The sequence below is a fragment of the Ovis aries genome, chromosome 26 (assembly GCF_016772045.2).
Source record: "Ovis aries strain OAR_USU_Benz2616 breed Rambouillet chromosome 26, ARS-UI_Ramb_v3.0, whole genome shotgun sequence".
Classification (NCBI taxonomy): Eukaryota; Metazoa; Chordata; class Mammalia; order Artiodactyla; family Bovidae; genus Ovis; species Ovis aries.
The window spans coordinates 14,770,101-14,782,382 of NC_056079.1; the positions used below are offsets into that span (position 1 = coordinate 14,770,101).

The window sequence follows — 12,282 nt, forward strand, 5'->3', positions numbered from 1 at the left end:
GATCTTTGTCCTCTGAGAAAGAAAAATTAGGAATATTTGGAGAAACAGGTGCTTAGAGCAAATTTATAAATACTGCACAATTTATAAATTTTTTGAAGCACTTGGTCTCAGAAGTTTTAAGTGCGCTCACAGAATTTCCTTGCCTCTGACCTTATTTTATCATTCATTCTGGCCAAACATACTGAGGCGTGACTTTTATCCACTAATCCCATCAGCTGGTTGATGGTCACGGAATTTGGGAAGTTTGCTTTGCTCAGGAGGGAGGGGCCCTCATGGATGGGCTTGGTGTCTTATGAGAGAGGCTGCAAAGAGATCCCCAATCTCCCCCGCCATGAGGACACAGCAGGAAGCTGGCAGTCTGCAGCCTGCATGAGGGGCTTCACCAAGGACCGCCCTGGCGCCCTAGTCTCCAGACTGTGAGAAACACGTTTGTGTTGTTTACAGCCGGCCAGTCTGTGGTGTTTGGTTATAGCTGCCCAAACTAAGACACTGGCCAAGAGCCGGCATTCTGGTAGTAGTGGAACATACGCTGCGACTTCTTTGTTGTTGAAGGCGAATAAGCCCAGTATTTTAGCTCCCTCTTTTTTTTTTCTTTATAGTTTTTAATTGACTGGCAACTTTATTTTAAATTATATGGGCTTCTCTTAGGTGTGTAAGCCAGCCGGGTTATCACCATACAGTTCTTTAAGCAAGCCCTGGGATTTACTGTCCTGATGTCTAGTCTGATGTCGCTTACCCTGCAAGGCAGTGGAGGGGGCAGGGAGTCTCCATGGGGCTGGTTGGTGGGAGCCTCCCCGCCCCAGACCTGGCCTCGGGTCAGTTGTTTTGAAGGGTGGATCCTGTCAGCACACGTAACAACAGGGATGAATCAGAATCCTGCTTTGGAAATTCAGACATGTCATTAAGAGAGTGGACATTTAGGCTTTAACTACTAGAACAGCTGCTTGAGAAACCATAGCTCCCCAATGCCTGGACCCCTTTTTTCCCTGTTCCCGTCACATCTGCAGTGAGCAAAACCTGTCAGCCCGTTAAGAGGGGTATGAGGTCAATTTAGTGGGAAACTTAAAATAAAAATCTCAGAACATCTGATTGTATCCTGTGTGTTACCCTAAATTATTATTTTCTATTTCAGCTCCCTTTAAGGCTTTTTCTTTCCCTCACTGTTGTTCTGGGTTCTGAAATGTTAGCAAGAATAAAGTGATTCAAGAGTAATATTTATTTAGTTGGCTGCAACAAAGGACAGGATGTTGATCTGAGTCTAATAGAAACTGCTCTATATAGATGCTGCACACTGGGGGTGCCGTGCCCATCGTGCGCCTTGTATAGAGTGTAAGTAGAGAGTTTTGGAATTGAGTATACCAAGCAGAAAGGTGGAAGAACTTCAGAATATACTGAATATGTATACACACATGCACAGTTACTTGTTGCTAAAAACCATAACGATTTCCATTAGGAATAATTTTTGAATCATATTTCTTATCTGATTTTGGATTTAAAAGTGTCCCTGCCTAAAGGAAGGAACTATTCTGTGGACTCTAGAGGACTTTTCAGAGTCCTTTCTAATGCTCTGATTTCGTAGTATTGCAGTAATTTGACACATTTCTAATTTATGAATGACCTAAACTTACACCGCAGGCCATTGCCCGCAGGGCCTTTGCTAGGGTTTCTCTCTGCCCGGCCCTCCCACCCTGAGCACGGCGGTGCCCGGAGCCTGCGGTCCCTTCCCCAGCACCCAGCGCAGTCCTGTCCCATTGCTCGCTTGTGGCCAAGGGCCAGCCGCTTCCATTATGCACCTTCTGGTGGTGGTGGCTTAGTGACTAAGTCACGTCTCGTTCTTTTGTGACCCCGTGGCCTGCAGCCCGTCAGGCTCCTCTGTCCATGGGATTCCCCAGGCAAGAATACTGGAGTGGGTTGCTATCCCCTCCTCCAGGGGATCTTCCCAACCCAGGGATCGAACCCAGGTCTTGTTCTTTGCAGGAGGATTCTTTACCGTCTGAGCCACAAGGGAAGCCCTGTGCTCTCTGTGAAATTGAAAGTGGCTCAGTCGTGTCCGACTCTTTGTGACCCATGGACTGCACAGTCCATGAAATTCTCCAGGCCAGATTATGGGAGTGGGTTGCCATGCCCTCCTCCAGGGGATCTTCCCAACCCAGGGGTCAAACCCAGGTCTCCCACATTGTGGCTGAGCCGCTAGGGAATGCTCTCTAGTCTCATAATTTATATATCCAACTCTGCTCCCACCTTCCCCCCCACAGAAAACTTGAGTCATCGTACGTCCTAAGAACCTGCATTTATTCAAGTAAAGTTCAGGTCCAGGGGCTTTCAGCAAGTGTGTGGTCAGTCGCGTGCTGGTCTGGGGCATGAGCCCACGTGTCCTGCGCTGTTCCCACCGCCCTGCTCACTCACGGAGGCGGGTGCTCTGAGGGTCGCGCTCGGCACTCAGAAGCTGCATGCGCCAGAGCTGTGTCTTCGGTTTCTGACTCCTCTCTGCTCAAGTCACATTCTCATCTGGGAGCAGGCCTCTCCTGTAATCTGGCATGTGGATTTAACTGATGGGGCCTTATTACTTTAAAATCTGTTGCCAGCGTGTTGGAGGGCCTTCAACCAAGCAAAATGCTGGAAGTTTCAGCACTTGATATATTTAAGGAAGGAAACATGAATAAAAGGTATGCTGCAGACCCCTGGCCTAGGCCTCGCCTGGCCCTCGAGGTCTCTGTCGTCTTCTCCGCTGTAACAGGAGAGGCTCCGCCGGGAGCTCCTGCTGGGGCCTCTGCTCATTCCTCAAGTATCCTTCCTACTGAAGGGGAGCGGCACACTCGACTCTGAAACTTCAGGTGTTTGCTGTGATAAGAGAATCCCACTTGTTCTGGTTTTTTTTTTTCTTTTTAAGCATACCGGCCCTAAGTTGGAAAGTAAGGTAAATATTGCGTTAGTTCCTGGGCAACTTTTGAGGTGATCTTCAGATAACTTTGAGGAAGTCTGTGATGATCAGTAACTGCCGAGAACTGCCATCAGCTCTGCATTCAGAAGGAAACAGCATTTTTCCTGCTGAAACTTCACTGCTGCTGCTGCTAAGTTGCTTCAGTTGTGTCCAACTCTGTGCAACCCCATAGATGGCAGCCCACCAGGCTCCTCCATCCATGGGATTTTCTAGGCAAGAGTATTGGAGTGGGGTGCCATTGCCTTCTCTGCTGAAACTTCACTAATCCCTAAATAAATACACACCCATTTCTTGAACCCCCTTCTTAGGACCTTTTACTGAAACATTTGTTTCAGTGTACAGGAGAGATTTCAAAGACTTGTCAGCCTGTCAGTGTGGATGGAGGCCTGACCTCTGCCAGCGAGGAGCCCCGATAATCCTTTCTCTCCACTGCCTGGGGGGCCTGAGGAGACCTGTGCATCGTGGGGGGTGGAATCACATGCTGGGGAGCCCCGTGCGGGTGGGCAAGCGCAGCCTTGCCTCCTGCACCCCCTTCGGAGCTGTGCCTCTATAGTAATCCTCCCAATGTGGTGGGGGGTACAGTTTGCCTTCCAAGGGATGGGGGATTTAACAAGGTCTGCAGATGTTTCTGGTTGTCACCCAGGGGGAAGGCATGCCTCTGGCAGCTAGTGGTAAAGGCCAGGGATACTGGGAGACATCCCACGACATATGGGACAGCCCCACAGGGGAAGGTTTCACTGCCCGGAAGGTCACTGGTTCCAAGACCGTGTGTCCTCTGTGTCCTCAGTTAGCCCGCCGAGGCCGCCGCAGTTAGGCTGCGCCTTGGAGTCTGACATGAGAAGAGAAACACTCTGCTGTGGGTGCTTCTTAGTGCTCGACAGACGCGGGGGTGCCGTTTTCATCCAGCTGCGCTGGTGCCGCTTCGGGGCCCTTGGTTTGCTCTGTGAGTCACTTCCCTGCCCTTTGCCACGTTGGAGGGAGCGCCTAGCGGTTGTCCCCGGTGTTTCTGCTTTGCAGCAAGTCACTTTACTCCCTCAAGGAGGACCGGTATCGTGGGCGGAAGGCTTGCGGTCCAAAGGGCTCTGTGACGCAGTTCACCGGTCCCCTGCAGTGCCCACAGGGGGTTCCTCTGAGGTCTGATCCAGCTCTCTCTTCCTGCAAATGACCCCCTTCCCTTTTGCTCTCACCTGAGCAGAATCTGGACTTGCTGGGAGGGAAGCCAGTAAACACTGATTGTTTTAGACAGTTACGGCACTCACCTGTTCTGGGCACCCATGTAAAGAGCCGCTGCACCCATTGTGGCGCCTGCCACCGTTCGTGGTCGCGGCCTTCTTCCTTAACCTGGATAAACATTGTGTGATTCACCCGGCTCAACAGCACATGTGTTACCTAGGGCTCAGCAGACGCGGCCGCAGGAGGCTGGCATGAACCGGGCAGTGTGTCGTCCACCCGCTGGCCCGCGCTTCTCTTGATGAGAGGGTTTCTTGGCTGGACGGGTCCTGAGGTCACAAAGAAGTGTATTCATCTCTCTCGCTGGATTTCCTAGGATTTTTGCACAACAGTCGCATGCACTGCAGCAGCGCCCTGTTAGGCATTAAGCCCTGAATGTGGCATTAGTTTTCCGAGGCAAAAAAATAAACAGAATTGTCTAAGCAACAAACTGCCATTGCATTTGTTAGCAACAAGCTTTGTGATCAGACAATGACTTTGGCCCTCAACAAACAGAAGGCATTCACGCGAGCAGGGGCACTCCAGCAGGACTCTGGGATGTTTCCTCAGCTCTGCAGCTGGGTTTTAGGGGAAGGTTTATTCTCTTTCTCCCTTCCCTTTGGAATTTGCCTGTTTTTGCCCTTTTAGAAAGACTTTTAAGCCTTCTCAGGAGAAGAATGTGTTTGTTGTTAATTGTGTATCAGTTTCTTCCTCTGTGTCTCTCTTGATTAGCCTGTTTTAACCCAAAGTTAAAATTGTAGTCTAGGTTTATCTTATAAAAGGCAACTTTTTGTCCTTGCATTTTAAAATAGCTTAAAGATTATGCACAGAATTTAGAGTTTAAGAATATACGTGTAGCATGTTTAAAATAAACGTAACCAATGCAAACTAGTTTAAGGATATATGCTTTAAATCTTTTTAAAATAAATGTAATCAGTGCAGAATCGTGGAATGCAACTGTGGGAGTTTAAGCTCCTTGGAATCTAAGTGTAATGGAAAGCAGAAGAAAACAAATGAAAGGTTTTCTGAAAAAGTCACAATTTCAAGCAAGTATTTCTTCAGGTACACCCACAAATAATTTCAGTTTGCAGTATTCTAATTTGGAGACAGACTAACAATTACTTTATTTAAAATTTTTAATTGGAGGATGATTGCTTTACAGTATTTTGTTGGTTTCTGCCATACATCAAACGTTTATCTTCCAACAAAGAGGGCTCTGAATTACTACTTTTCCTCTCGAGATGCTGAGTTCAGTTCTTCAAGCAGGGCCTCCCTGTCAGCCAAACACAGGACACACTGAGAACCCATCATTGGCATCAGATGAAAATGCCTCCTCAGTTCAGTTCAGTTCAGTTCAGTTGATCAGTCGTGTTTGACTCTTTGCGACCCCGTGGACTGCAGCACACCAGGCCTCCCTGTGCATCACCAAATTCATGTCCATTGAGTCAGTGATGCCATCCAACCACCTCATCCTCTTTCGTCCCCTTCTCCTCAGTTACACGTTTGAAAACACCCTGGGACACGACAGACCCCCTTGAACAGGGCTGACTGTTGACCCGAAGTCTGTGCGTGACCATTGGTGATGCATGTCGGAAAGGCTGCTCTGATAGATCCGTGCCTTGTGGTCCTTGCCTGAGCTTTTCCTGTTGGACGTGTGCAGCCTGTCCAGGCATGGTTGTCAGCATCTGCACAGACTGACTCGGTGACCTGAGGGTGTGACAACCACCCTGGGGAACTGGAGGTCTCCCTCGGCATGTGAGGGCTTCCCTGGTGGCCCATGGCAAAGAATCTGCCTGTCTAGCTTGAGACGCAGGTTCGATTCCTGGGTCTAAAGATCCCCGGGTCTAAAGATCCCCTGGAGAAGGAAATGGCTTCCCACTCCAGTGTTCTTGCCTAAAAATTTCCATAGAGAGAGGAGCCTGGTGGGCTACAGTCCTTGACATCACAGAGAGTCAGACACGACAGCGGCTAACACTTCTCTGAGCGGATAACCTCACTCACTGCTTCCAGACAGCAGACCCCTAGGAAGGGAACTGCTGCAGCTCCCGACACCAGGTCCAGACTGGCTGGTGTCTTCATCCGTCCCTGTGCTTTCCTGTCACCGCAGGGCGGGGTGGCCTCCCCCAAAGCTAGCCTCCTTCTTCACTGTCTACTGGGTACCACCTTCCCAACTTGTAGCCTGTTTCCTTCTTAACTGCTTCCTTCCACCAGCATTAAAACCAGCTCATTTCTCACCCATTTAACAGAAAAAAGCCTGCCCTCAACCCCTGCCCCTCCCTGCCTGCAGGTTATATGTGCAAAGCTAGTCCCTTTTCCACAAGGAGGTGCTCGATGCTTAATGATTTTTAAAAATTAATTTTGTGTGAATTTTTTGCTTTTGCTTTAAATTACATAATGTCCACTTAAGGAAGCAAACCATTGTAAATATTTTTAAGTTAAATTAAAAAAAATATCCTCCCCAAGACCACAGAGCTCGGGGTGGCAGAGACCAGCTTCTGGTCTGATTCCAGACTCTACTGACAGCTGTCCACAGGACTTGTCTGCTTGTGGTCCTGGCCACAGCTGATTGGTGGCAGGGAGGGCTAGATGCCGTGTTGGAGTAAGGTAAGGAGCAGGAGGTGAGGAGTCTCACCCTGGTTCTCTCTCACAGCCAGGGCTCAAGAGAGAGCAGAGTACCTGATGCATAGCAAGGATTCAGCAGAACATTAGCTCTGTTACATTGAACCCTCGGTAACATCTGACATAGATCACGCATCCACTCAGCGCGTTCCCTGAGTCCCGACGGTATTGCCGGGCACTGTTGTGGGTGCTGGTGGCACAGCCATGTATAAACAAACAAAATGCTACTTTTTGAGGACACACTTGGAGGATAAGTAAGTAAAATAGGTGGTATGGCAGTCGTGCTAGACAAAGTATAAAGCCGTGCGGGAGAAGACTGGTGTTTTAGGGTGGAGGTTGCAGGGAGAAGGAGGGTGACCAGAGATGTCTTTGCTGAGCTCTGAACTAGGGACCTGAAGGGGACAGGGAACGCAGCCAGGCAGATTCTTGGGGGATCTGCTGAGATAATGGCTATTGAAGCCCCACAGGAAGCTACGCAGTGTGTTCAGGAAGCTGGTCACCGGAGACCATGTAGCGTCCAGGAGAGGCAAATCCGAAGACAGCCCTGTAGCCTAGGGATTCACTGTTTTTACAGATTATACGCCATATAGTTATTATAAAACATTGGCTCTGTTTCCTGCGCTGTGTGTTCTGTCCTTGTAACTCACCTGTTTTATTCCTGGCAGTTTGTACCTCTTCGTCCCCTTCACCCGTGTTGACCCTCCCCACACTCCTCTTGGCTCGGTAACCACGAGTTTATTACTTGTGAGTCTGTTTCTTTTTTGTTGTATCCATTCGTTTCTCTTTTTTAGATTCCATATATAAGTGAAAGCATACAGTATTTTTTTTTTTTTCTCTTTGACTGATTTCACTAAATATAATGACCCCCAGGTCTATCCGTGTCACAAATGGCAAATTTTCAGCCCCACATTTTCACAAATTTGGCCCAGCGTGACCATGTTCCCTCCCTCTTTGGCACCTTCTCCTCTGACTGCCTACCACCCATCTGTCTCATTCAAGGTAAGGAAACTGCCGCCATGAAGGCTGATCTCCTGAGGGCCAGGAACATGAAAAGGTACATTAACCAGCTGACTGTGGCGAAGAAGCAGTGTGAGAAGAGGATCAGAGTCCTGGGAGGCCCTGCCTATGACCAGCAAGAGGACGGGGCCTTCGACGAGGGGGAAGGGCCTCAGAGCCAGAAGGTAGAACCTGGCGGTTTCTTGTTTTGCCATTTTGTGTTTGTTATGAACGCTGATGTCACCATGTAGACAGTGCTTTCACTTCTTGGTAATTTAACCTAAAAGATGTATTCCCTAACACAAACTCCCATGTTGACTTTTAGGAGTCAAGAATCCACATTTCTTAGTGTCCTTGACTTCTGCGAGTGGTAATTGGTTTGATCGGGAGGTGTGAGATGCGTGTGTGTGTGTGTGTACACGCCTGTGTGTGTTTTCCTATCTCCCTTTTGTCCTCCCGCCATCCCAGAGGAGCATATTTATATTTTCAAGGGCCCGATCAGATTGCTCACTACTAATTGGATAGAAATTACCAGCAGCGAAGCAGAAGGTCTCCTAGAGGTTATTTTACTTAGCTCTCGCCACAGGGCTATGAATATGTACTCCGTGTCTCCATTTTACACAAGATGAAGAAACAGTTAGTGTAAGTAAATTAAGGCCACGTGGATAGGAAGAGACAGAACTATATAAAAACCCGGATCTGGTTGGTTCACAAGTCTGAGTGTAGCTGAGGATCCTGTACTTGAATGTGAGAAGACTCCCCGGCTCTGTCTCCCCTGAAGTTCTTACAGAGCTCTCAATCCACCTTTCTTTCTTGACTTCCGTACAGTTTTTAGTTTGCTAAATCTTTTGGCCTGAATACAAATCAGGTAATTTCTTAAGAAGAGTAAGTCTTTTATTATGGGATGGGGGGAACGGATAGTTTGGGATGGACATGTACACACTGCTCTATTTAAAATGGGTAGCCAACAAGGACCTACTGTAGAGCGCAGGGAGCTCTGCTCAGTGTCATGTGGTAGCCTGGATGGGAGGAAAGGGTGCAAGTATATGTATGGCTGAGTCCCTTTGCTGTCCACCTGAAAAATATCATAACATTGTTAATCAGCCATAGTCCAGTATAAAATAAAAGTTTCAACAACAACCAAAAAGTTATGCTAGAGTCAGAAAGCCTGGCTCTTAAACCCCAGGTTCACTGGGGATTCACTTTGGGCAAGTCAGTTAGCCTCTCTGTACTGTTTGTAAAGTAATGATAGGTGTACAGACCGTACAGGGCATGATAATTATGGAGTTAAATAATGCACATAAAGTGATAAGCACAGTAGTCGGTGTATAATGAGCACTCAATAAACATCTGTTACAACTGGCATTAATTATTCGGGGGTATGTTTTAGTGATGTCATAAATGTAAGAGGAATCCAGTTGTGAACTCTCCTTTCAGGATAAAACATCATTCCCAGGATCTGGTTCTCCACGTTCTCTTTAGTCTGCTATAGACAATTTGATGAGTATATTGTGGATATTCCATGGCCGGAGAATCTTGGGCCTGGGTCCCTCTTGGTAACACGTTGGGTGTTTTAGGAGAATGTTTATTTACTATTCTAGGCCTTGTGGTCTTTTTGAGTGCTATAGGGATGTATTTCCTATAAAAAAATTAGCCTGTGGGTTAAGAGACAACACACACAAAACATAAAACTAGTTAGTAGCATACGCATCATGAAACCAGATCCAGTGGGACTGGGACATAGTGAAAAGAAGTAAATAAAAATCCCTGACTGGGAATAAAGAATGATCACAGGGCACCTTCCAGCCTGAAACACTCCATGGCCTTTGGCACGTGAAACATCCACCAGGACAGTTTTTTTGCCTTCTGCCCAGTGGCAGCACCCCTCCCAGAATTACCAGAGGTTTTAGGACAGAAAGAAATGTGTTAATCCAACAGAGGAAATTAACACAAGAGCATAGTGTTGGCTGTATGGAAGCCCTTAGTAAATGGTAATTGGTATTATGTTGTGTATACATACTTGTATTTTTAAATCATCTTTTGAGCAGTAGTGTCCACTTTGACCTACCCAGTGTTCTCTTTCCCACTTCTGTACGAAGTCTCAGAATTTCTGAGAATAGCTCATCTCAGATTAATGCAGGGAGGTTGGGTTCACCTCACGTTAACATATTTGACTCACAAGTGTGCCATCTGTTCGTCCTGGTCACCCAGACCTGCACCGTTAGTGTGCGTTCCTCAGTGAAAGGCTTATGCAGGCTTCAAGAGAAGATTAGAAACAGAAACAAAAAACCTGGAGTAGAGAACTTAAGGTTAATTCACCAGCTAAGATATGAGATGTATCAGATGGTAAATTACTCATTTATTTGTTTATGTGTGCGCTTTTAGAACTAAACATAAGAGTGTTCATAAGACACAATAAGAGAATAAAAGCGGCTAGTATTCTAGATGTTTTGGGCTTAATTTTGCAAATACAAGAATTTGTATCTAACTTGGAATTCATTTCAGTCTATGAGATTAGACTGGGAAGACTTCCTTAGAACTGTTGGATGTCTCTCCTGCTCAGCTCCTCCCTGTGCTGAAAATGGGTTGTTCTCCGAGTCATCTGTCATTCCTATCAGAGTTGATATGGGAGCTTTCAGACTTCTTTGGAGCCTGTACAGTTAGAATTTGTACTTTAAAATGCTTCACTGGTAGGTTTACCTGAAGTGAGGGTACATTCTATGATTTCCCAAAGTTAGTACACTACATCCTAAGTATTAATGATCTGTAGCAAGGGATGGTCATTCCTTTAATTAGTTACCAAAAGCTGCTAGAAAAATGCCTGCCCCTTTTTGCCCACAGAACAGATTGAAGACTTACTGTGCATGGCAGAGGAGGTGAACATGCATTGATCATATGCACTTGATTTTAGAAAAATCTTACTGATAACATTTCTGAAATTTTTCCATCTGCTACAATGTTAGTTTTAGTTCAGTTCAGTTCAGTCACTCAGTCGTGTCTGACTCTTTGCGACCCCATGGACCACAGCACGCTAGGCCTCCCTGTCCATCACCAACTCCCGGACTTCACTCAGATTCATGTCCATCGAGTCCATGATGCCATCTAGCTATCTCATCCTCTGTCGTCCCCTTCTCCTCCTGCCCCCAATCCCTCCCAGCATCAGAGTCTTTTCCAATGAGTCAACTCTTCGCATAAGGTGGCCAAAGTACTGGAGTTTCAGCTTTAGCATCATTCCTTCCAAAAGAAATCCCAGGGCTGATCTCCTTCAGAATGGACTGGTTGGATCTCCTTGCAGTCCAAGGGACTCTCAAGAGTCTTCTCCAACACCACAGTTCAAAAGCATCAATTCTTCGGTGCTCAGTCTTCTTCACAGTCCAACTCTCACATCCATCCATACTACTGGAAAAACCATAGCCTTGACTAGATGGACCTTAGTCGGCAAAGTAATGTCTCTGCTTTTCAATATGCTCTCTAGGTTGGTCATGACTTTTCTTCCAAGGAGTAAGGGTCTTTTAATTTCATGGCTGCAGTCACCATCTGCAGTTATTTTGGAGCCCCAAAAGATAAAGTCTAAAGAATCTTAAATATAAGTCTTCCTTTTATTGCCTTATACTTGCTGCTGCTGCTGCTAAGTCGCCTCAGTCGTGTCTGACTCTGTGCAACCCCAGAGACGGCAGCCCACCAGGCTCCCCCGTCCCTGGGATTCTCTAGGCAAGAACACTGGAATGGGTTGCCATTTCCTTCTCCAGTGCATGAAAGTGAAAGGTGAAAGTGAAGTTGCTCAGTCAAGTCCGACTCTTAACGACCCCATGGACTGCACCCCACCAGGCTCCTCTGTCCATGGGATCCTCTAGGTGAGAGTACTGGAGTGGGGTGCCATTGCCCTCTCCGCATTATACTTAGACATCATTTTTATTACTAAATAGATAACTCAGGATATAGGAGTTAAATCCCTTCTAAACTAATTTGGGGCATTTCTCCTTGTTAAGTCCTGAATTACTATAAAGGTTATCCACTTTTTCTTTAGTGGTCCGTGCTCGAGATTGATCGCACTGTGTCTTCAGGTAGTGGTTTTTCTCAAGATGTAAGCACTCAAAATAGTAAATGAAGGGGTAATGTTGAAAATTCCATACATTGGACTTTTTTTTTTAATTTCAAAAAGTAGGATTTTTTGTGTGTGATTCAGTAATACATATACACATATATTACTCTTGAAATTATTTCCCATTATAAATTATTACAAGATATTGACTATAGGTCCCAGTGCTACACAGTAAACCTTTGTTGCTTGTTTCATATCTGTTTTTTAAAATTAGAAATCTCAAGCCTTTATCAAGCATAGTAGAGAAGTTTTTGTTACATATAAATAATGTGTACAATATATATGTTTTCGAAAATTTATGAATTTTTGCCTAACTGAAGAATTTATGACATTTTGATTCCACTTGTTTGACCTAGTGTGAATAGAATGCTAGACATACAATGGACTTTTTATGGGTTAATTAAAATAATATGAT

At 46.2% G+C, this 12,282-nt stretch overlaps 1 protein-coding gene across 5 annotated transcripts in view; it reads left to right on the forward strand.

Moving 5' to 3' along the window:
• The window catches only part of SNX25 (sorting nexin 25), a 97,926-nt gene that overhangs the window by 58,701 nt on the left and 26,943 nt on the right, over positions 1-12,282 (forward strand). For all 5 annotated transcript variants that reach the window (XM_060407059.1, XM_027962727.2, XM_027962729.2 and 2 more), the window contains exon 7: positions 7,769-7,950. In XM_060407059.1, coding sequence (XP_060263042.1) covers positions 7,769-7,950 — 182 coding nt within the window. The remainder of the gene's footprint in view (positions 1-7,768; positions 7,951-12,282) is intronic.